Below are 26,194 nucleotides of genomic sequence, written 5' to 3' on the forward strand. Positions count from 1 at the left end.
CCTTTCCCTATGTACCTCTTCATTAATTGTTCCTAGTTGTACCCTTTATGATATAAACAGGTAAATGTAAGTAAAGTGTTTTCCTGAGTTCTGTGAGCTATTCTGGCAAATTATCAAACCTGAGGGCAGGGTCATGGGAATACTTGAATTTCCAGCCAGGTTGGACAGAGTACGGGTAGCTTGGGGACTCAGGACTTGTGACTGGCCTCTGAAGTGAGGGCAGCCTTATAGGATTGAGCCTAATCAGCTGCATAGTGTCAGAACAGAATTAAAATGTAGGACACGGTTGATGTCAGAGAACTGGAGAATGAGATATGATGTCAGAAAGCACTCTATTTAGTATAACTTTAATAATAACAGTTTAGCGGTATTTGATATTTAGAATTAAAAACAAATATTAAATTCAGAGATTTGAGTTCTTATATTATTTCATATTTATATTTTCTGAGGTCTTTAAAAATATAATTAATAAAAAATGAACAGGTAACTTTATTCAATTCAAAATTAAAACTTGACTTTTTTTCATCATAGTAAATATACAAAATATACACTATTATATGAAGTAATGAAGTTTCTTGAAAAAAAATACAGAAAGGTGTGATAATAAGCACTGAACAATTTTATTAAGTTCTTTGCCAAAATGGAAACATATGGAATGAGATTGTGTACAATAGACCAAAGGCTACCTAGAGACCAACAACCATATAAAAATAATTTAAGGCAAGCTTCATTGATTTATTTCAAATAAGGTAAGTGAAATATGGGTTCAGAATTAAGATTTTCAAGAAAGTTCTTGTAGCTGTAAATTAGGAGAATATGAATGTCAAAATTTTGACTGTTTCTGTGCTAAACTGAAAGCAAATGCTTTCCAAACTGCAGTAAAAAGAACTTTAATAATATCATTAAGTCTGCAAAGTCACTGACAAGTTGATAGTATTCAAATACTAAAATATTTTCTAAATGTAAATTTTGTAACATCTCGAATGCTTTCTAAGCCCACTTTTCTGTCATTACAAAAATAAAATTCCAAGAAATTTCTGCGACATTAATCTTAAGAGATCAAAATAACAAAACATATGTACTTTTCTAAGTTAATGTAATTCAAGTAAAGTAGTACTAAAGAAAACACATCATTTTAATAAAAACTAAATCTGCTCAAGAGACATAACAGAGTTAAGCAAAAGTATAAACCCCTAATAATAAGCAGTTGCTTAGATTTAATATAAGAGGATTTATTTTTATTTTCACTGGAAAAAACGTTAAAGCCCTTTCTCTTTTCTGGAGCTGAAACAGTGGATTGTTATTCAATGTTTCTACAGTAATTTTTTTAATTTTTATACTTGCCAATGTGTTCACGGGCTATAATAAGTCTTTGAATTTGTGAAGTACCTTCATAAATCTGCAAAAAAAATAAGTGTAGGTTAAATATCTTTAGTACATAAATACTTTGATTTATTCAACATTTTAGATAGTAGTATAAGCTGCGTTGTAATATAAAACTGAATCAAAACATATATAGGGACTGTAGCCTATACAGATTCCAAAACCTGATTTTGTGAAAGTCTGAAAATATGGAATTCTCTAAAGATGGGTTTAAGTTATAAAAAGTCATGTATCAAAATTTTGGAGAAGAGTCTTCAAAACATAGAAAAAAGAAAATATATTTACATTTCAGAAAATTTGGGAAAACTGAAGTTCATTATGGCCAAAATATTTGTCCAACTTTTCTGAACTGTACTTAGCTAGCTGTCTCCTTAAGTCTTTTATTCTTAATTTTTTTTTCTCCCACTGCCTATGGAACAGAGTTGCTAAAGAAAAAGATGCTGGAAGGATTTCAAGAGTCAGACCTTATTTCCATTCTAAACTTCTAACTTTAGCCATTCATTAGTTTAGCTTCTCAGATGGCAGATAAAATCTAAACGGTTGATGATAATAATAGTAATAATTATAATTAAAGACTAGGAGAGGAAGAGTATCAACACATAAACCTGCGACTTTGGATAAGGCACAAATTCTGGACCTCAGTTTTTTCATGTCTACATGGAGAGGCCATACTATGTCTAACATTCCTTCTCACTCTAGCCTTCTGATTCGAACTCAGTATTTCAAATGACCGGATGAATCAAATAATTTGCTAGGTGTAGGGGGAGCAAGGGCAGAGATACCGAGGAGCAAGATGTGGTAATTATTAAGTAATTACTTAAGCCACATGTAGAGAACATGCACATTTATATTTCCTTTTACTAAATTCCTTCTAAGTTTTTTTGACTACTAATTTAATTTGGAATTCATCTACATCACTGTCTCCTCATGTTGGTTTCTGACTCCAAGTATAGTTACAATAAATTAAATAGTTGTCAGGCAAGATTTAAATCAAAATAATTAATTTTAAATGACACACATACTTTTTGGAGACAAAAGTTTGGGTCACAATGAGCTAAAATGTTAAAACTCAAAGAAATCGAATCCAAACATAATACACATGTCTGTACCATTTGTTTTTTTAGCCTATTCTCTCTTCAGACTTATACTTAATCACAAATAACATTCTTCTTTCTATTAATTAATTTCAAAAACTGGCTCACAGCCATATATGAGAGTCATTTATTGCTACTAGGGACATAAAATTTCTAAATAATCAGAAATCTACTGTGTCATTTATGAATATTTTCTCTCCCTTGCAAACCAAAAAAAAATCATCTTTAACCTTACCTGATAGATCTTGGCATCCCTCATTAGTTTTTCTACAGGATATTCTGTATTAAATCCATTGCCTCCAAATATCTGTACAGCATCAGTAGCTAACTGATTTGCAATATCTCCAGCAAATGCCTTTGCAATAGAAGCATAATAGGTATTTCGACGACCAGAATCAACCTCCCAAGCTGCTCTCTGGTAACTCATTCTAGCTAGTTCAACTTTCATTGCCATTTCAGCCAGCATAAATGATATCGCTTGGTGCTAGAATTAAAAAGAAAAAAGTTAAAGCATATTTATTGAGAAAACTTAAAAGTTTTTTCCTGGGGCTTTTCTATTTTTATAGTGACGAGGTCTTGCTATGTTGCCCAGGCTGGTCTACAACTCCTAGCCTCAAGCAATCCTCCTACTTAGGCCTCCCAAAGTACTGAGATTACAGGCATGAGTCACTGTGCCTGACCTTTTTTTTTTTTTTTTTAAATTTCTAAATTTAAAAATTTAGAAATTTTTCATTAACTAATTTTAGGTTTATAGAAGTTACACCCACCTTCCTCTAATGTTAACATGTTACCAAACCATAGTGCCATGATTGAGAACAGGACATTAACACTGGTATAGTATTAACAACTAAACTATAAGCCTTACTCAAATCTGGTCAAGTTTTCTAACGTTCTTTTTCATTACACATTGAATTTAGTTATTTCTTCTGAAATACTGGTATAGTATTAACAACTAAACTATAAGCCTTACTCAAATCTGCTCAAGTTTTCTACTAATGTTCTTTTTCCACCAGAATATTTTTTTTTTTGAGACAGGGTCTCACTTTGTCATCCAGGCTGAAATGCAATGGCATGATCTAAGATCACTGCAGCCTCAACGACCCTCCCACCTCAGCCCCCAGAGTAGCTGGGACTTTTTAGTTGGCACTTTTTTTTTTTTTTTCAAGACTGAGTTTTACTCTGTCGCTCAGGCTGGAGTGAAGTGGTGCGATATCGGCACACTGCAACCTCCGACCCACAGGTTCAAGCGATTTTCCTGCCTCAGCCTCCTGAGTAGCTAGGCATGTGCCACCATGCCTGGCTAATTTTTTTTTTTTTTTGGATTTTTAGTAGAGACAGGGTTTCACCATGTTGGCCAGGCTGGTCTCAAACTCCTGATCACAGGTGATCCGCCCGCCTCAGCCTCCCAAAGTGCTAGGATTACAGGCCTGAGCCACCACAACCAGCTTTTTTTTTTTTTTTTTAAATAGAGATGAGGTCTCCTTATGTTGCCCACGCTGTTCTCAAACTCCTAGGCTCAAGGGATCCACCCACATCGGCCCCCCCAAATGCTAGGATTACAGGTGTGAGTCACCATGCCCGGCCTCTGCTAGGACTTTTTAAAAGAAATTTGCTGGCTGGGTGCAGTGGCTCACACCTGTAATCACAGCACTTTAAGAGGCTGAGGCGGGCGGATCACCTGAGGTTGGGAGTTTGAGACCAGCCTGATCAATATGGAGAAACCTTGTCTCTACTAAAAATACAAAATTAGCCAGGCATGGTGGCACATGCCTGTAATACCAGCTACTCAGGAGGCTGAGGCAGAAGAATTGCTTAAACCTGGGAGGTGGAGGTTGTGGTAAGCCGCGATCACACCATTGCACTCCAGCCTGGGCAACAAAAGCGAAACTCCATCTCAAAAAAAAAAAAAAAAAAAAAAAGGTTGCTACAGATAGAGAAAAATCATGTGGCATTGTATCAGATACCAAGACAGAGGAAAGGACAACTAAAAGATGCTTCTTAGACTCTACAGGCTCAGAATTGAATAGAAGACATAAAACAAATACTTTCAATAAGGGATAGTAAGTGCTCTATGAGTTAGTTATATGGCCAAGATATGTTATAGGATGGAAATATGTTCCTGTTTCCTGGCATACAACTCCTAAATTCCTCGGGATATCCAAAGTGCTGTCTATTGTCTGATAGGTTCAGCATGGTGCTGGTCACTGCAAAGACGACGGCAGGATTAGAGGGTTAGGATCTTAAGCCCCACCCCCACAACCTCCAGGGAAGGGAGAGGGGCTAAAGGTCAAGTTAAATCATCAATGACCAATGATTTAATTGATCATGCCTATATAATGAAGCCTCCATGAACACCCAAGAGTGTGTCCAGAGTTGGTTCCTTCCAGTGGGTTCTTGGTCTCGCTGACTTCAAGAATGAAGCTGCAGACCTTCACAGTGAGTGTTACAGCTCTTAAAGATGGTGTGTCTGGAGTTTGGTCTTTCAGATGTGTCCAGAGTTTCTTTCTTCCAGTGGGTTCGTGGTCTTGCTGACTTCAAGAATGAAGCCGCAGACATTCGTGGCGAGTGTTACAGCTCTTAAAGGTGGTGCAGACTCAAAGAGTAAGCAGCAAGATTTATTGTGAAGAGTCAAAGAACAAAGCTTCCACAGCGTGGAAGGGGACTGGAGCAGGTTGCCACTGCTGGCTGGGGTGGCCAGCTTTTATTCCCTTATTTGTCCCAGCCGACATCCTGCTGACTGGTCCATTTTACAGAGCACTGACTGGTCCATTTTACAGAGTGCTGACTGGTGCATTTATAATCCTCTAGCTATACACAGAGCGCTGATTGGTGCATTTTTACAGAGTGCTGATTGGTGTGTTTACAATCCTTTAGCTAGACACAGAGTGCTGATTGGTGCATTTTTACAGAGTGCTGATTGGTGTGTTTATAATCCTCTAGCTAGACAGAAAAGTCCTCCAAGTCCCCACTGGACCCAGGAAGTCCAGCTGGCTTCACCTCTCAAGAGGACACGGTTTGGAGAACTTCCAGAGGTTCCTATAGGGTGAGATTCCCAGGGAGGGCATGTAAGCCATATGCATCTTCCTTCATCTGTATCCTTTAAAATATCCTTCATGGCTGGGCGTGGTAGCTCACACCTGTAATCCCAGCACTTTGGGAGCCCAAGGCGGGCGGATCACCTGAGGTCAGGAGTTTGAGACCAGCCTGGCCAACATGGTGAAACCCTGTCTCTACTAAAAATAAAAATAAAAAATTGGCCAGGCATGGTGGCAGGTACCTGTAATGCCAGCTACTTGGGAGGCGGAGGCAGAAGAATCAATTGAACCCAGGAGGCAGAGACTGCAGTGAGCCGAGATCACACCATTGTACTCTAGCCTGGGCAACAAGAGTGAGACTCTGTCTGAAAAAAATAATTAAAAATAAAATAAAATTAAAATTAAAAAATTAGATATCCTTCCTAATAAACTGGTAAATTTGTTTCCCTGAGTTCTGTGAGCTGCTTTAGCAAATTACTGGAATTCACAGATGGGGTCATGGGAACCCCAACTTGAAGCCAGTCAGCCAGAAGTTCTGGAGGTCAGGACTTGCAACTGGGGGAAAAGAAGGGGCAGTCTTGTGAGATTAAGCCTGTGGGATCTGATGCTATCTCTGGGTAGGTAGTATTGGAACTAAGTCAGAGGATACCCAGCTAGTGTCTGTTGCTTGGTGTGTGGGTATATCCTCCCACATCTTTGGTCACAGAAGTCTTCTTCTGTGTTGATCATTTCTGTGGTGTTGAGAACAGAAGAAAAACATGGTTTGAGAGAGTTTTTCCTGATACAAGTGACTACTTGGGTTCAAATCTTAGTTCCATAATTTATTAGATAGGCCTAATCATTTTGCATGCGATAAATGGAAATAACAGTACCTATTCCAGAGTATTATGAAGATTAGAGTTAATATATGTTAAGCACCCGGAATAGTGCCTGGAACAGGGAAAGCATCTGATTATTAGTATTTAATAGAGTAGGTATTCAATCACTGTTTGTTTTATGAATAAAATAGAAGTTCACAGCACAAGACATCTAAGTGCTAGGAGTAGAAAGGTTTCTAAAAACATAAATTTCCTGCTCATTTGGAGCTTACATTCTAGTGAGACTGTGAGGGGAGACAATAAACAAATACTGATATGACAGAATGTTGGGTAGCGATAATAACTTTGAAGAAGAAGGGCAGGATCAGTGGTAGAGGTCTTATTTTACATATCCTCATGTCATCTGGAAACAGGGACAATTTGACTTCCTCTTTTCCTAATTGAATACACTTTATTTCTTTCTCCTGCCTGATTGCCCTGGCCAGAACTTCCAACACTATGTTGAATAGGAGTGGTGAGAGAGGGCGTCCCTGTCTTATGCCACTTTTCAAAGGGAATGCTTCCAGTTTTTGCCCATTCAGTATGATTTTGGCTGTGGGTTTGTCATAAATAGCTCTTATTATTTTGAGATACATCCCATCAATACCTAGTTTATTGAGAGTTTTTAGTATGAAGGGCTGCTGAATTTTGTTGAAGGCCTTTCCTGCATCTATTGAGACAATCATGTGATTTTTGTCTTTGGTTCTGTTTATAGGATGGATTACCTTCATTGATTTGCATATGTTGAACCAGCCTGCATCCCAGGGATGAAGCAAACTTGATCATGGTGGATAAGCTTTTTGATGTGCTGCTGGATTTGGTTTGCCAGTATTTTATTGAGGATTTTTGCATCAATGTTCATCAGGGATATTGGTCTAAAATTCTTTATTCTGTTGTGTCTCTACCAGACTTTGCTATGAGGATGACGCTGGCCTCATAAAATGAGTGAGGGAGGATTCCCTCTTTTTCTGTTGATTGGAATAGTTTCAGAAGGAATGGTACCAGTTCCTCTTTGTACCTCTGGTAGAATTAGGCTGTGAATCTGTCTGGTCCTGGACTTCTTGTGGTTGGTAGGCTCTTAATTATTGCCTCAATTTCACAGCCGGTTATTTGTCTATTCAGGGATTCAACTTCTTCCTGGTTTAGTTTTGGGAGGGTGTATGTGTCCAGGAATTTATCCACTTCTTGTAGATTTTCTAGTTTATTTGCATAGAGGTGTTTGTGGTGTTCTCTGATGGTAGTTTGTATTTATGTGGGATTGGTGGTGATCTTTATCTTTTTTTTATTGATTTTTGATTCTTCTCTATTTGATTCTTCTCTCTTTTCTTCTGTATTAGTCTTGCTAGCAGTCTATCAATTTTGCTGATCTTTAAGAAAACAGCTCTTGGATTCATTGATTTTTTGAAGGGTTTTTTGTGTCTCTATCTCCTTTAGTTCTGCTCTGATCTTAGTTATTTCTTGCCTTCTGCTAGTTTTTGAATGTGTCTGCTCTTGCTTCTCTAGTTCTTTTGTGATGTTAGGGTGTCAATTTTAGATCTTTCCTCCTTTCTCTTGTGGGCATTTAGTGCTATATATTTCCTTCTACACACTGCTTTAAATGTGTCCCAGAGATTCTGGTATGTTGTGTCTTTGTTCTCATTGGTTTCAAAGAACACCTTTATTTCTGCCTTCATTTCATTATGTACCCAGCAGTCATTCAGGAGCAGGTTGCTCAGTTTTCTTGTAGTTGAGCGGTTTTGAGTGAGTTTCTTAATCTTGAGTTCTAGTTTGATTGCGCTGTGGTCTGAGAGACACTTTGTTATAATTTCTGTTCTTTTATATTTGCTGAGGAGTGCTTTACTTCCAACTACGTGGTCGATTTTGGAATAAGTATGATGTGCTGCTGAGAAGAATGTATATTCTGTTGATTTGGCATGGAAGGTTCTGTAGATGTCTATTAGGTCCTCTTGTTGCAGAGCTGAGTTCAATTCCTGGATATCCTTGTTAACTTTCTGTCTTGTTGATCTAATGTTGACAATGGGGTGTTAAAGTCTCCTATTATTATAGTGTGGGAGTCTAAGTCTCTTTGTAGGTCTCTAAGGACTTGCTTTATGAATCTGGGTGCTCCTGTATTGGGTGCATATATATTTAGGATAGTTAGCTCTTACTGAATTGATCCCCTTACCATTATGTAATGGCCTTGCCTCTTTTGATCTTTGTTGGTTTAAAGTCTGTTTTATCAGAGACTAGGATTGCAGCCTCTGCTTTTTTTGTTTATTTTCCATTTGATTGGTAGACATTCCTCCATCCCTTTATTTTCAGCCTATGTGTGATAGGTCTCCTGAATACAGCACACTGATGGGTCTTGACTCTTTATCCAATTTGCCAGTGTGTGTCTTTTAACTGGAATATTTATCTCATTTACATTTAAGGTTAATATTGTTATGTGTGAATTTGATCCTGTCATTATGATGTTAGTTGGTTATTTTGCCCACTAGTTGATGCAGTTTGTTCCTAGCATCAATGGTCTTTAAAATTTGGCATGCTTTTGCAATGGCTGGTGCTGTTTGTTCCTTTCCATGTTTAGTTCTTCCTTCAGGAGCTCTTGTAAGGCAGGCCTGGTGATGACAAAATCTCTCAGCATTTGCTTGTCTGTAAAGAATTTTATTTCTCTTTCACTTATGAAGCTTAGTTTGGCTGGCTATGAAATTCTGGGTTGAAAATTCTTTAAGAATGTTGATTACTGGCCCCCACTCTCTTCTAGCTTATAGAGTTTCTGCTGAGAGATCCACTGTTAGTCTGATGGGCTTCCCTTTGTGGGTAACCCGACCTTTCTCTCTGGCTGCACTTAACATTTTTTCCTTCAACTTTGGTGAATCTGACAATTATGTGTCTTGGGGCTGCTCTTCTCGAGGAGTATCTTTGTGACATTCTCTGTATTTCCTGAATTTGAATGTTGGCCTGCCTTGCTAGGTTGGGGAAGTTCTCCTGGATAATATCTTGAAGAGTGTTTTCCAACTTGGTTCCATTCTCCCCATCACTTTCAGGTACACCAACCAGATGTAGATTTGGTCTTTTTACATAGTCTTATATTTCTTGGAGGCTTTGTTCATTTCTTTTTACTCTTTTTCTCTAAACTTCTCTTCTTGCTTCATTTCATTCATTTGATCTTCAATCACTGATACCCTTTCTTTCACTTGATCAAATCGGCTACTGAAGCTTATGCATGCATCACGTACTTCTCGTGCCATGGTTTTCAGCTCCATCAGATCATTTAAGGTCTTCTCTATGTTGTTTATTCTAGTTAGCCATTCGTCTAATCTTTTTTCAAGGTTTTTAGCTTCTTTGTGATGGGTTGGAACATCCTCCTTTAGCTTGGAGAAGTCTGTTATTACTGATTGTCTGAAGCTGTCTTCTCTCAACTCGTCAAAGTCATTCTCTGTCCAGCTTTGTTCTGTTGCTGGTGAGGAGCTGCATTACTTTGCAGAAGAGGTGCTCTGATTTTTAGTTTTCAGCTTTTCTGCTCTGGTTTCTCCCCATCTTTGGGCTTTTATCTAAATTTGGTCTTTGATGATAGTGACATACAGATGGGATTTTGGTGTGGATGTCCTTTTTGTTTGTTAGTTTTCCTTCTAACAGTCAGGACCCTCAGTTGCAGGTCTGTTGAAGTTTGCTGGAGGTCCACTCCAGACCCTGTTTGCCTGGGTATCACCAGTGGAGGATGCAGAACTGCAAATACTGCAGAACGGCAAATGTTGTTGCCTGATCATTCATCTGGAAGCTTCGCCTCAGAGGGGCACCCGGCTGTATGAGGTGTCAGTTGGCAGAGGTCTCTCCCAGTTGGGCTACTCAGGGGTCAGGGACCCACTTGAGGAGGCCATTTGTCCGTTCTCAAATCTGAAACTCCATGCTGGGAGGACCACTGCTCTCTTCCAAGCTGTCAGACAGGGACATTTAAGTCTGCAGAAGTTTCTGCTGCCTTTTGTTCAGCTATGCCCTGCCCCCAGAGGGGAGTCGACAGAGACAGGCAGGCCTCCCAAAGCTGCGGTGGACTCAACCCAGTTCACGCTTCCTGGCCACTTTTTTACCTACTCAAGCCTCAGGAATGGCAGATTCCCCTCCCCCAGCCTTGCTGCCACCTTGCAGTTCGATCTCGGACTGCTGGGCGAGCAGTGAGCGAGGCTCTGTGGTGTGGGACCCTCCGAGCTAGGTGCGGTATATAATCTCCTGGTGTGTCATTTGCTAAGACTGTTGGTAAAGCACAGTATTAGGGTGGGAGTGTCCCGATTTTCCAGGTCCCATCTGTTATGGTTTCCTTTAGCTAGGAAAGGGAATTCCCCAACCCCTTGTACTTCTCTTGCCCAGGAGGGTTTAAAAAAGAACAAGAAAAAAAAGGACTTTTGTTACTGTTGTTGTTTTGAGACAGGGTCTCACGCTGTTGCTCAGACTGGAATGTAGGGAGTTTCTTAATGTATGGGATCAACGTACATGGCCTCTGTGATACAGGAGTCCCCAAGTCGAGAAATGAATGTAAAATAACAGCTCTTAGAATGGTGAAATCTCTGGAGTATCTAATAAAAGTGCCAAAAAAGTACAAAAGCCACTTTCTAATATGCTTCCATAATGCTCTGAGAAATACAGTACCTCCTGCAGATAAGTTGTTTACAAATAAAAAATAAAAGCAAAATAACTGACCATAAAAGAGTTAGGAGACACAATACACCTTGAAAGATTAGCACCCTAAGAATTGAAGATAACAAAAAATTCTGAAATTGATTATAAATGAAGAATTTTTACATGATTAATGACAAAAAAGGAAAAGGTGGTACGATGTTGAAAAGAAGGTATAATGGAAAAAACCAAATATAACATCTGGAAATGAAAAGTAGTCATTAAAAAAAAATCAATAGATAGATTAAATAGATTAGGCACGAGATAAGAGAACTAGAAAGCAGATCTGAAAAAATTACCTAGAATATAGTGCAGAAAGATAAATTACGAAACTAAGGTTAAGGGACACAGAGCAGTGCTAATACAAGTTTGTCCACAGTGCCGATTCACAAACTGTTACTGGTTGATGGTACAGAAGATGAGAATAAGCATTTAGAAACTTTTACAGCAATTTAATATTGTTGTGACACTCTTATATTTTACAAAAATAATGGTCCACATTAACTGGAAATTAAAACAAACTGGTCTTTTGCCACAGATAGTTAGAGAACCACTGACAAACGGAGATAGGAATAGGAGGCTCATGAGGGGCTGAGGTGGAAGCATTACTTGAGCTCAGGTGTTTGAGACCAGCCTGGGCAACACAGTGAGACCCCATCTCTACAAAAATAAAAAGATTAGGCAGGCATGATGGTGTGCCCCTATAGTTCCAGTTATTTAGGAGGCTGAAGTGAGAGGATTGCTTGATCCTGAGAAGCTGCAATGAGCCATGACTGCACCATTGCACTCACATTTGGGCAACCAAGACACTATCTCAAAAAAAAAAAAAAAAAAAAAAAAAGAGAAAGAAATAGGAGGTTCACTATACAACTCATAGTGAGTTGCAGGAGAGAATACAGATAATGGGGGGGGCATCAATATTTGAAGGGATAAGAGTTAAGAATTACCCTGGAAATTCATGGAAGACACGACTCTTTATAGTACTAAAATTATCTGACACTCGAGAAGAGATGGGAAGTAACAGAATTAACAGTATAACATAGGCCAGGTGCAGTGGTTCAGGCCTGTAATCCTAGCACTTTGGGAGGCCGAGGCAGGCAGATCACTTGAGGCCAGGAGTTCAACAACAGCCCGGCCAACATAAGGGAACCCTGTCTCTACTAAAAATACCAAAATTAGCTGGGTGTGGTGGTGTGTGTCTGTAGTCCCAGTGACTCGGGGGTTGAGGCAGGAGAATCACTTGAACACGGGAGGTGGGGGTTTCAGTGAGCCCAGATCACACCACCGTACTTCAGCCTGGACGACAGAGCAAGACTTTGTCCCCCACCCACCACCGCTAAAAAAAAAAAAAAAAGTATAAAATAGAATTCTAGATCTGTGACTTATAAATTGTATAGCCTTGGACAAATCATTTGATACCTCTGAGCTTCAGTTTCTTGATCCTTAAAAGAAATACTACTACTCAAAAAAGTGTTACTGAGAGAATTAGAAAATATATTTAAAATGCATAGCACAAGGCCGGGCCTGGTGGCTCATTCCTGTAATCCCAGCACTTTGGGAGGCTGAGGCGGGTGGATCGAGACCAGCCTGGCCAACATACTGAAACCCCATCTCTACTAAAAATACAAGAATTAGCCAGGCATAGTGGTGCACACCTGTAGTTCCCGCTACTCGGGAGGCTGAGGCAGGAGAATTGCTTGAACTCGGGAGGCAGAGGTTGTGGTGAACCAATATTGTGCCACTGCACTCTAGCCTGAGCAACAGAGCGAGACTCCGTCTCAAAACAAACAAACAAACAAACAAACAAACAAACAAACAAAACGCATAGCACAGTGTCAGGTACAGAAGTAACCAATAGCGGCACAATCTAAAAAGAAATTTATCTTTGAAACTCATCTTGATAAAACCACATTATCTTCCTGCTATCAAAGTAGAAATTGATCAGTTTGTGGTTTAAAAATCATTTCTAAATATTAAATGATAATGAATGTCTTTACATTTGAACAAAGCAAGCAGTATTAAAATTACCTCTATAAGTAACTTTCCAAAAGTTTTCCTTTCCAGGGCATACTTGGTAGCTTCATCCAAAGCTCTTTGTGCTAATCCAACAGCACCAGCAGATACCTAGCATTTTAACATATTATAAAGCAAAAGTTCATATTATCTTTAAAACACACAATATCTACCTAAGTGTCTAAGTTAGGGAGTGTACAAAGAGAAGGTGATGTACAGCAACAAGAAACTGGTGGGGAGTGGGGAATAGGCATGTAAGTTTATATTATTTGTTAATTAAAGGTAGTAAGAGGCATTTGTTAGGCATAGTATCATACTCTAGAAGAAAGTCATTCCTTTTGTTTAACAAGAGAAACGTTACTAGGGGAAATATTCTTAATGAGTGAAAACAGAAAGTGAGTACATATTAACAGGATGATCATATTTAGGGTAGACTGCCTCTCTAAATCTAGCACCAACTACAGTAATTTTGCAGTTGCTAAAATAATTTCTATAATGGATAGTAAGAACAGTTGAAGAATTATTTAAAAAATTAAGAAAAGTAACAATATGGTCAGGCGCAGTGACTCCCACCTGTAATCCCAGCACTTTGGGAGGCCGAGGTCAAGGGATCGAGACCATCCTGGCCAATATGATGAAACCCCATCTCTACTAAAAATACAAAAATTAGCTGGGCAGTGTGGCGGGTGCCTGTAGTCCCAGCTACTCATGAGGCTGAGGCAGGAGAATCTCTTGAACCCAGGACGCAAAGGTTGCAATGAGCTGAGATTGTACCACTGCACTCCAGCCTAGTTGCAGAGTGTGACTCTGTCTCAAAAAAAAAAAAAAAAGAAAAGTAACAGTATTTCTCCTATACCCTTAAAAAAAAAGCAGATATTAAAAAGAGAAACACACTAAACATAAAATTTTAAAGTAAAACTACTTATTTAATGTAATAAATAAAAGATCCTATAAGGATTGTCAACTCATATTACTTACTGCAGGTCTGGTTTTATCAAAAGCTCCCATTGCAATTTTGAAACCAGCTCCGTCACCAATTAAAACATTTTCTTTAGGCACTTTCACATCTTCAAAGACAATTCCTCTAGTATCTGAACATCGCTGGCCCATGTTTAATTCCTAATAAGAAAATTGGTATATTTTAAGGAATTTTTTTTGAGCCAGTATCAATTTTTGCTTTAATCAGTTTCATGACTTTCTGCAATTACCTAAAACAGGGATCAACAAACTATAGTCTGCAATGCCTGTTTTACAAAGAAAGCCTTATTGGAATACAGTCACACCTATTTATTTACATATCATCTACAGTTACTTTCTTGCTACAATGGCAGAACTGAGTAGTTGTGACAGAGATACAGCTTGCAAAGCCTGAAATATTTATAATTTGGACCTTTACAAAAAAATTTGCCAACCATAATCTCGAACAACATTTCACAAATTTTGAAACCACACTAGTCTAAAGGTCTACAAGTACATCTTATCAACAAAGACAAATCTCATTATATGTTTGAAAGCTATCTATTTTACCATGTCAGAAAAAACATTTAGTAAATACAATCTGATTTGAGACCTTTAATCTTAATAGAGCTAGTAAAATAATCTACTGAATAAAAATTGATTTTCTTTGACTCTTTGTTAAAATTAGATTTATTGAGGTATAATTTACATGTAGAAAAGTCATCATTTTTATGTATACATTTCTAATAACTCTGACAAATGTATGTGTGTGTAACCACCACCATGCTCAAAATATAGAGTATTTTAGAACCCCAAAAAGTTACCTTGTTCTCCCTTTATAGTCAATTTCCTTATTCTACACCTATCCCCTGGCAACCACTGTGTGATTTCTCTCCGTGTAGTTTTTCCTTTTCCAGAACGTCATTTAAGTGAAATAATAAAGTCTGCTTTCTGTGTCTGACTTTTCACTTAGTATAGTGCTTCTGAGATTCACCCATGTTGCTGCACAATCAATAATTCATTTACTTTACTGCTGAGTAATATCCCACTCTATGGATGTACCATATATCCATTATCTTTTCACTAGTTGATGGATACCCCCCTCCTCATTTTTAGCAATCATTAATAAAATTGCAGTAAACATTTGTATATAGGTCCTTATTTCCATTTCTCTTGGGTATTTATCTAAGAGCACTGGTTATGTGATAAGTGTATGTTTGACTTTATAAGAAACTACTAAACTAGCTACATTCCCTCAACTTTTTGTTTTAAAAATTTTCAAACCAATGGAGGAGTTGTAATAGGCATATAAGTACTTATATAGCCTTCACCTGTAATATATTCACCAGTTGTTAACATTTTGATACATTTGCTTTATTTTTTCTCTTTCTCTTTGTATATAACTGTTAGTGTTATGCTGAATCATGAGAGGAAGTTGCAGACATAACTCTTAATAAGGAAAAAAATTTGATCTCATTTTTAATAAGCAGAATGAGAAACAGGAGCATTGGAAACAAAGAGCTATAAACTAATCCTTTAATTTGCTGGTTTTAATAGTCTGCTTCTGAGTTTGAAGAAATGATAACAATAGTTTGACCTACAAAGAAACCAACATCCCTTTATTTTGTCTTTAAAAGTTGATAAACTAGAATCTTGGACCACCATTCAGATATAATGAGAAAACACTTTACCAGATTCATCCCAAACCCCACAACATTTAAAACCAAAATGCTTCCTGGGCTCATCTCAAACCATGTAATTTCTAAAACATAAAACATTTGAAAACATTAGGTCTCACTCTGTCATCCAGGCTGCAGTGCAGCAACACGAGCATGGCTCACTGCAGCCTTGACTTCCTGGGCTTAGGTGATCCTCCCACTTCAGCCTTCCAAGTACCTGGGACTACAGGTGTGCGTCACTACAACTGGCTAATTAAATTTTTTTTTTTTTTTTTTTTTTTTTGTAGAGGTAAAGTCTCAATATGTTGCCTAGGCTGGTCCTGAACTCCTGGGTTCAAGCAGTTCTCCCAAATCAGCCTCCCAAAGTGCTAGGATTACAATCATGAACCACCAAACCTGGCCTGAAAACATCAAATTTCACAAATTTGTAAATATCTATTTGTTTCAATAAAGATTTAAGGAGGCTTAAATATATACAACATAATTATCTATATCCCTCACTAGAAAGTAATTTACCTAAGGCCAGGGATTTTTGTCTATTTTGATCCATACTGTATCCCTAATAGCTAGAATACTGTATATAGTATGCACTACATAAATATTTATTGGAGTTTTTTTTTTTTTTTTTTTTAAGTGAGAACATTAGACAAAAAGAAAAAAAAAACTAGAAATAGCAAGATAAAATCAGGAGTGAGTTTACTACTAAAAAAAGTATAAGCTGTTAGGTCCTTTATACTTTCTAAAGATGGGCCATACATTTGGCCAAGTTTGCTAGCAACTATTCCTAAGACAGAAACATGATCTGTTACATAAATAAAAAACAATTTCTTGCAAAAAGCACAACAATTTTTAGTTCTTATATTTTGTTATATACAACAGTATCATCAGTTTTGTCAGGTGCAGTCTACCTTTAATATCTGATTGAAAATATAGCACAATATAGCATCATAAACTACACTGGGTAAGGTCCTAGGATACCTTCATATTGATTTCAATTCTGCCTCTCACTTTGTGACCTTGGTTGGGCGCAGTGGCTCGTCCTGTAATCCCAGCACTTTAGGGGGCCAAGGTGGGAGGATCACTTGAGCCCAGGAGTCTGAGACCAGGCTGGGCAACACAGCGCAACCCTGTCTCTACAAAAAATACAAAAATTAGTCAGGTGTGGTGGTGCATGCCAATAATCCTAGCCACTCAGGAGGCTGAGGTGGGATGATTGTCTGAGCCCAGGAGGCAGAGGTTGCAGTGAGCTGAGATCCTGCCACTGCACTCCAGCCTTGGCAACAGAGCGAGATGCTGTCTCAAAAAAAAAAAAAGAAAAAAATTACTTTATTGACTTCCTTTCTTTCCTTCTTTATAAAATTTATAATTTTAAACTCTGACTTATAAAATTTTAAACTCTTTTCTCTTTAGTCTACTTTAAACGCCAAATTTATCTCCACATACTCAGAATACAAACCTTTTCAAATATGTTAAATTACCTTTTCTTATTTAAATAAGATTTTCTTGCCTTTCCACATTCAAGGCTATTTGCTATTTTCTACACTCTTTTCAGGCATAGACGTTTTTCTTAGTGTTATATGACCTAGTATAATCTCAATTATGTCACATTGTTTTTATCTGTAAAATGGGCATAATGCCACTTATCCTACCAAAAGGTTGCTGTGAGGATCCAATGGGGAAAAGTGTGGGAAAGTCCTTTGAAATATCCAAAATTCTTATTATTGGTCAGGTAATACAAATGGTAGCTTGATTTTACTTCATTATTCCTCACAGCTGTTATTAGCCTTCTTCACAGGTTGGTACTACTCTTTCAAAATGACCTGAAATGACTGCTCACAAAATCTTCAGTAGTATATAGACTATTTGATCTAATATCATTAAAACACAGCTTTATTTTACTCCAACTTACTACAAACAAGTGTTTTCATTATAGGCAAGTTAAGTAATTTGCAATTTATAATTAAAATAATATTTGGGGCCCTAATCATTGATAAATACTTTACCTTTCTCCCAATCTGAATTCCTGGGGTATCTGCTTCCACAATGAATCCAGTAAAGGCTTTATTAGCAGGAGCTTTAGGATCTGGATCAGAACGTGCCAATAAAAAATACCTAAGAGATACACACACCCGATAATGGTGATAATATCAGCAAATAACACATGGTGACTGCTCTCTCAGTTAATCCTCTTAACAATCCCAATTATTATTATCTACATTTTACAAATGAGGAAATAAATAATCAGGTTTAAAAGAGCTGTGGAAGAGATAGTATTTGAAGTCTATGTCTAATAACACAGTAGGCCCTCCCCCATTCCATGGGGTTTCACTTTCTGTGGTTTCAGTTACCTGCAGTACAGTGCATATAAGATATTTTGAAAGACAAAGAGGACATTTACATAACTTTTTTTTTTGGACAAGATCTCACTCTGTTGCCCAGGCTGGAGTACAGTGGCATGATCTTGGCTCACTGCAGCCTCGACTTCCCCAGCTCAGGTGATCCTTCCACCTCTTCTGAGTCACTGGTACTATGGGCACGTGCCACCATGCCCAGCTAATTTTATTTTTTGTAGGGATGAAGTCCCATTACCTTGCCCAGGCTGGTCTCAAACTCCTAGACTCAAGGGATCCTCCCACATGGGCCTTCTAAAGTGCTGTGATTACAGGTGTGAGCCACCATGCCTGGCCTAACATTTACATAACTTATTACAATATATTGTTATAGTTCTATTTCATTAGTAGTTGTTGTTAATCTCTTGCCGGGCCCACTTTATCAATTAAACTTTATCATAAGTATATATGTGTAGAAATATAGTATATATAGGGTTTGGTACTTCTGAGGCTAAGGGCATCCACTAGGGGTCCTGGAATGTATCCTGCCAGGATAAGGAGGGACTACAGTACGCTATTTAACTTCGTTTTAGTAGTATGAGTTGTAAGTAAAAATCCCTGGTATAATAATAATGTAATATAACAAGAGAGTCTGTGCATGTTGAAACTGGCACTTTTTCTTTCCCAAAACTAATTTTATTTTTTAAGGGGCATGCTATCTTGAAAAGGAGGACAAATAGAGCTGCCTGTGAAAAGGAATAATATAAAACAGAGACCCATATGTTCCAACTACTGTTTCTTTATGCAGCAAGTCAGTGTTTTTGTTATAGCTGAGTTATTATGAATATTTGCTGATTTTTTCCTACAGAAGAATTTCTCAGAAAGATTTTGAAGTGAAACATAAGAAAAAAAATGCAAATATCCAAGCATCTAATTCATGTTGCATATACCCTGGTACATGAAAAATTCTTTTAAAAAGGTATATTCTTCCCTTAACACAAACTTATTTTCTTTGCTTAAAACCAATACATTACCACTCATTCTATAGTTTTATTTAATATTAATAGTAACAAAATCATAAAAATTGTTATCTGGTTTCATATGTTACCTAATTTGCCTTACTATATGAACAGTGAACAGTTGTAATCAGTTATTTCATTCAATTTTGTAAAGATGGGGTCTCGTTATGTTGCCCAAGCTGGTCTTGAACTCCTAGGCTCAAGCAATCTTCCTGCCTCAGCCTCCAAAAGTGCTGGGATTGCAGATGTGAGTCACTGCACCTGACTAATCTGTTTTTAAAATTACAAAATCTTCAAACTGCATTGTTCGATTTCTCTCAACTTGTTAAATTTTAATAGTTTCTTCATTGTTTATTAGTTGCTGGTATTACCAGGAATTGCTTAAAGGTAAAGATATAGCACTCCATAATACTGAACATATTTAGGATGCTCATAAGGAATTGATTGATATGTTTTTTTTTTTTTTTTTTTTTGAGACGGATGTTTAAACTAAATAACTTTTTAGTAGGTTCATTCTGAAAAAATGATGTTTTATTTGCTAGAAAACTGTACTATATGGCACGCAAATATATTGAATCAGAATTTTTACAAAAAGAGGCCATTTAGTACATTATTCCAATCAATAAAAAGTTATTCTAGAAACTCTCTATATACTTGTAGTGATGGGTAAATACAGTATTTCCCATGACAACTTAACAGCACTGCTGCTGGAAAACTTGTCCTTAGATTAAGCTAAATTCTACATTTGTATTTTCTTTTTTTTTTATTATACTTCATGTTCTAGGGTACATGTGCACAACGTGCAGGTTTGTGACATATGTATACATGTACCATGTTTGTGTGCTGCACCCATTAACTCGTCATTTACATTAGGTATATCTCCTAAGGCTATCCCTCCCCCCTCCCAATTCTACATTTTTCTAACTTTCACCCATCAATTCTAAGCTGGCATCCTGAAGTAAACACATAAGCCTGATCATCTTTCTGTGTAATAATATTTGAAAAACTTCAAGATTCTTCCAAAATAACCAAGGCTCTGCTTTTCAGAACATGTTTTGTAGGCTCCTCCCAATGCAACACACTTACCTGCTTCTAGATTTAGTCAAGTTTTTCAATACATGTTTAATGTGTTGCCCAGAACTGTCACGATTTTTTTCTCTCCTATTTGATGCTGTACTTCTATTACTTTGGCTTAAAATTACATTAGTTTTTTAAAGGCTCATACTATTGATTCCTACTGAGCTTAAGAGTTACTTACTGAATTTTCCTCATCTTTTATCAACAAATAATCAAGTGTTTTTCTTTAATATTTTATATTTATACAAATTATGTTTGATCCTTTGCTGACCTCCATATTATTTTTTGACCATATAATAGAAATTTCCAGATTTTTTTAAAGTCAAATTCTGCCTTCTCTAATGGATAACCTGTTTTAAGACTGCTTCTGTTTATTTCTGACAATTGGAGACAGGCACTATACCAAAGTTTTTCCTTTTTCCTTAGAGTCTTAGGATTCCAAGGGGCGGCTGGTATAGGAGATGAGGAGTGGAGATAATAAGCCAAGTAGATACAGTGCTAGCCTTCCTAATCAAACAGAGCATGCATTTGTATTTTATTTTACACATTAAACTTCTGAGAGTTAATTTGAAAAAATAGTGCAGGGGCTTAAAAATAGTTTTTGAAAATCACCAAACTGTTTATAATCTCCTATAGACCTTCCAGTTCCACAAACATACCTTAACTGTAGTGGTTTAAAAATATACAGAAAGAAGAAAGAGCGATTTGAAGATGAAACAATTAAGAAAAAATATACAAAGATGTTTTGAACAACATACCAATTAGCTTTTCCTCCATTGGTTATCCACATCTTCTGACCATTAATAATATACTCATCTCCTTTCTTTTCTGCTTTGGTCTTTATACCAGCTACATCAGAGCCTGCTCCAGGTTCTGTTACACAATAAGCCTTGAATATATAAAAACAAGAGAAATGAAATTAAATGTTAGTGATTAAATTTTGAATGTTTGGAAACAGGATTGTTTTATTTTTTTAAGCTGTATTTTAAATATTTTTAAATATCTAAACTTAAAATGTTCTTAGAAAATCAAATAAACCACTCAAATGTCAAAACTTTTCTGTTTTGTTTGTAAGAGGCAGGGTCTCGCTCTGTTGCCCAGGCTGGAACACAGAGGCTCAATGCAGTCTCAGCTTCCTGGACTCAGGAAATTCTCCCGCCTCAGCCTCCTGTGTATAATAGCTGGGACTGCAGGCACACACCACCATGCCTGGCTAATTTTAAATTTTTTGTAGAGATGTAGTCTCACTATATTGCCTGGGCTGGTCTCAACTTCCTGGGCTCAAGCAATCCTCCGTGTCAGCCTCCCAAAATGATGGGACTGCAGGCACAAGTCACAGTGTCTGGCCTAAAAACATTTAATATATAATTAAAATTAGGCATAGGTATATCAACAAATCATATATTTAACAAAAAAGTGAAAATGTTAGATAGCTTCAAACAAGTTAATTAAATTCAATTTCACATGTATTCATTCATGCAAACATTTACTGAATATCTACTATGTACCACGATATAAACTAGCATATGGGGAAACCAGAGGTAAATGACATTCAGTCCTAGAGATTTTCACAATGTAACAGTGGAGATAAATAACTATACTGCAACTCTATGTGTGAAAGTCACAGACAAGGGGCTTGAGAAACTAGCTTCCCAGGGGAGAGGATGTTTAAATTAAGTCTCAAAAAGGAAAATGGCTTCTTTGGGAGGAGGGATAAAGAGGAGGAATATGCATTCCAGGTACAAGTAATGGGATATGCTATGATACTAAGATAAGAAACAGAGTTACCCAGTGTTTGTAATGCTGAAAGTACCAGAGCTCCACAGTATGTAAATTCTGTGCATGTAAGGGAGTGGTAAGACATGAGTCTGGAAAGAAAGGAATGAAATGGTTGACGAGAATCTTTTATATCACATTAGAAATTTAAAATTTTATCTGAGGGGAGCCTCTTAAGGCTCTTAAACAGAGGAGTGACAAGACATAAGCAGTAATGGATAAAAGCGGGTGGTAGAAGGCAAGTGTTAGTGCAAGTTAATTCAAGAGTGGCAGGTACTGTGGATACTAAAGAAACAAGTTCCTTGCCCTTAAGGTACTTACAGTCCAAAGAAGAAAGAAATTGGGCCAAGCATAGTGGCCCCTGCCTGTAATCCTAGCATTCTGTGAGGCTGAGATGGGAGGATCACTTGAGACTAGGAGTTGAAGACCAGCCTGATCAACATAGCAAGAACCCATGTCGATTTACTTTTTAAAAATATACAACAAAAAAGAAACTATAAACATTTTATTTTAATTCAAAATAGTAAGTGTATATAGGGGCATTGTAAATGATTACTTAAGGCCAGGCATGGTGGGTCAGGCTTCAGGCTTGTAATTCCAGCACTTTGGGAGGCTGAGGCAGGTGGATCACTTGAGGTCAGGAGTTTGAGACCAGCCTGGCCAACATGGTAAAACCCTGTCTCTACTAAAAATACAAAACCTTAGCTAGGCGTGGTGGTGGGTGCCTGGCTAATCCCAGCTTCTTGGGAGGCTGAGGAAGAAGAATTACTTGAACCCGGGAGGTGAGCCGAGATAGTACCACTGCACTCCAGCCTACGTGACAGAGCGAGACTCCATTTCAGAAAAAAAATAATAATAAAAAATAAATAATAATAATAATAATGACTACACTTGGCTGGGCGCGGTGGCTCACATTTGTAATCCCGGCACTTTGGGAGGCCAAGGTGGGCAGATCACAAGGTCAGGAGATACAGACCATCCTGGCTAACACAGTGAAATCTCATCTCTACTATAATTACAAAAAATTAGCCAGGCAAGGTGACACGCACCTGTAGTCCCAGCTACTTGGGAGGCTGAGGCAGGAGAAACGCTTGAACCCAGGAGGCAGAGGTTGCAGTGAGCCAAGATTGCACCACTGCACTCCAACCTGGGGAACAGAGCAAGACTCCATCTCAAAAAGTAAATAAATAAAAATAACTTACTCAAACATCTGAAAAGCAATATAGCCAAGAGAAAACTACAGTGAAATCACTCTAACATTTATTGAACACCTATTATAGTATGAACTGGTAACATTTTAAGAAAAATGACAGGTTCTGTGCTTTAGCATCATGTAATCTAAAATATTTGTTTAATGATAACAGATGCTCGCAAATGATGCTGCTTCAGAAGGTGTTGATTCCCAGGCACCTGAGGTATAAAAACATGTCAGCTAGATGGCTTTTGACAGGGATTCTGTAGAAGGGATTCAGGTGTCACTCAAGTTAACTGAACCAGATTACTCCACTACCTGGAGATTTGAAGATGTATTCAGCATCGTAACAAAATAAAGAGTTGTCCATAAAAGATGCCCCTTTTAAGTACCAAAATTTTGTTTTAAACAACTTTAAGGTATTTTTTTTCCCTGAAATATGATATTAGACATCTTTCTGTTTCATAATACAGTGAAGTTTTTAAAGTTTGTGAAGTAAATGGGCCTGTTTTTTTCTATACAAAATGGCTTGTCACTACTGGTTCTTCGGAGTTGTTGTTGTCTTCTTTTTCTTTTTTGTTTTACATATATTTATATATTTTTATATATTTTGTTATATATGATACATAATTATACATGATATAGTATATTACATAGTAATATACATATATAGTACATTATATAGTATATATACTACATACAGTATATTATACATATAATTTATACAATGTATAAATTATATATTGTGTACATGTATAATATAATACAATATAATTTATATATTTATAATTATATAATTATATATAACTATAATATATAAAATATATAATTGTATGATTATATATAATATATAGTTTATTATATATTGTATATATAGTATATTGTATGTATATTATATTATATATAGTATATGTAATACAATGTAAAATATTGTATTTATAACACTATATTTATACTATATATTATATATGCAATATATAGCATTGATATATAATATATATTTATAATACTATATATAATATATATTTATAATACTATATATAATATAGTATTACTGTATAACATATTATATATTATACAATATACTATATATTATGTATATAAAATAGTATATTGTATAATATATACTACATATTATGTATATAAAATATAGTATATTGTATAATATACACTATATATTATATATATATATTTGTGGCAGAGTCTCTCAATGTTGTCCAGGCTGGTCTTGAACTCCTGGCCTCAAGCAGTCTTCCTGCCTTGGCTTCCCAAAGTGTTAGGATTATAGACATGAGCCACCATGCCTGGCCTGTTCTTGGCTTCTTATTTGATCATTTAAAAAAAAAATTTTTTTCTGTATTATTTTTTACCATAACATTATTTTCTAAAGTAAAAACCCAAGGAGTTTAAACATTCAACAGTATAGAACAGTGAAATAATTTATAGCATATCCATCAGATAGCAAATTACGCAGTACTGTTACAGCATGTAAAAAGAAGGAAGAAATAAGAAAATGTTCATGTTGTTAAATAAAGAAGTACATAAAACTACATGTATATAATAGGGCACTAACTGTTACAAACACAGTTACATATCTGAAAATCTGGTAGGCACTACAATAAGGAAGTAATACTAATTAACTCCATATCTGAGGGATAACAGATATTTTTGTTCTACTTTAAACATTTCTAAATTTCTATTCTCAGTATTTTATAATCGGAAAAGTTATAAAATTTTAATTTTTTAAAAGTTTGCCTTTGGCATCCACGAGTTTTGGAATTCAACCAACTGTGGATCAAAACCCACAGATCCGAAGGGCTAACTGTGCATTTTGTATAAGGGACTTGGCAACCAAAAATATTGATGTGGAGTACAACAGGTCCTAAACCATTCCCTCATGGATATGGAGAGCTGACTATACTCTATAGGAGAACAATCCAGATGTTTCACACAGTTCTTACAGACAATAGTGAGAATGTTTAGCTAAACTCTCAATTGTTAAAAAAAATTGCAAATTTCCTAGCAAATATGTACAAATGCCTTTATTAAACAGTTTGCTTGAAATTTAGGTATCTGAAATAAAAATCATTTATTTTCAAGTATTATTTTCTGTTAAAATGAATTCTCATTATTTGCTCAAAACTAATAAATCTACTGTATTTCAGTATAACAACCACACCTTACATTGAAATATGTTTGAGTAAACAAGAAGTAAAAATCCTCAGGTAAACAACAGTTTAAGAATAGAGCCTGTGTGTGTGTGTGTTCATGTGTGTGTGTGTAACCTTTTTAAAAAAATCTAATTTAAAAATTTGTTGAGTTGCTTTCAGAGGTTTAAATAAACTCTACAACTATTCTTCCCAACTCATTCAGTCATTCAACAAATAAGTTGCTCTTTCTTCAGTTGCAGGTTCACATTAATTTTATTTATTTATTTAGAGACAGAGTCTCACTGTGTTGCCCAGGCTGGTCTTGAACTCCTGGGCTCAAGCAGTTCTCCTGCCTTAGCCTCTCAAAGTGCTGAGATTACAGGTGTGAGCCACTATGCCCAGCCCACATTAATTGCTTTCTTTTTTTGAGACAGAGTCTCACTCTGTTGCCCAGGCTGGAGTGAAGTGTTGCCATCTTTACTTAGCAACCTCTGCCTCCTGGGTTCAAGAGATTCTCATGCCTCAGCCTCCCAAGTAGCTGACAAGCACCACCTCATCCAGCTAAATTTTGTATTTTTAGTAGAGATGGGGTTTCTCTATTTTGGCTACACTAGTCTCAAACTCCTGACCTCAGGTGATCCACCTGCCTCCTACTCTCAAAGTGCTGGGATTACAGGCGTGAGCCCCCACGACCAACCAACATTAATTTTTTACTAATTCAAAACACTACTAGTTCAAACACACATTGCCCTACATTCAATCTGAACTTCCTGACACAGTGACTCAGTTCTTGAAGTGTAGAATGCTCCATTAAATAGATCTCTCTCTCCTGAAGTAAGGGGATTATTATGACACTTTTTGACATCCCAAAGACATCACAAGTAGATCTCTCTTCTCCTGGAAATAAGCAAGGAAATTATGATGACACTTTTTTCTTGTTGTTTGTTTGAGACAGTCTCACTCACTCTGTCGCCCAGGCAGC

The 26,194-nt window shown here is 36.8% G+C and overlaps 1 protein-coding gene across 5 annotated transcripts in view; it reads right to left on the reverse strand.

Annotated features, from left to right (window-relative positions):
- Positions 1-598: 598 nt before the first annotated feature.
- The window catches only part of ACADM (acyl-CoA dehydrogenase medium chain), a 40,731-nt gene continuing 15,135 nt past the window's right edge, over positions 599-26,194 (reverse strand). For 4 of the 5 annotated variants that reach the window (XM_023209331.1, XM_023209319.1, XM_023209325.2 and 1 more), the window contains 6 exons: positions 20,853-20,983; positions 17,672-17,780; positions 14,011-14,151; positions 13,048-13,143; positions 2,713-2,961; positions 599-1,399 (listed from right to left, as the gene is read on the reverse strand). In XM_023209331.1, coding sequence (XP_023065099.1) covers positions 1,328-1,399; positions 2,713-2,961; positions 13,048-13,143; positions 14,011-14,151; positions 17,672-17,780; positions 20,853-20,983 — 798 coding nt within the window. In that variant the 3' untranslated portion in view covers positions 599-1,327. The remainder of the gene's footprint in view (positions 1,400-2,712; positions 2,962-13,047; positions 13,144-14,010; positions 14,152-17,671; positions 17,781-20,852; positions 20,984-26,194) is intronic. The other variant, XM_023209341.2, reaches the window with a different exon arrangement.

This window comes from Piliocolobus tephrosceles, chromosome 1, assembly GCF_002776525.5.
Source record: "Piliocolobus tephrosceles isolate RC106 chromosome 1, ASM277652v3, whole genome shotgun sequence".
Lineage (NCBI taxonomy): Eukaryota > Metazoa > Chordata > Mammalia > Primates > Cercopithecidae > Piliocolobus > Piliocolobus tephrosceles.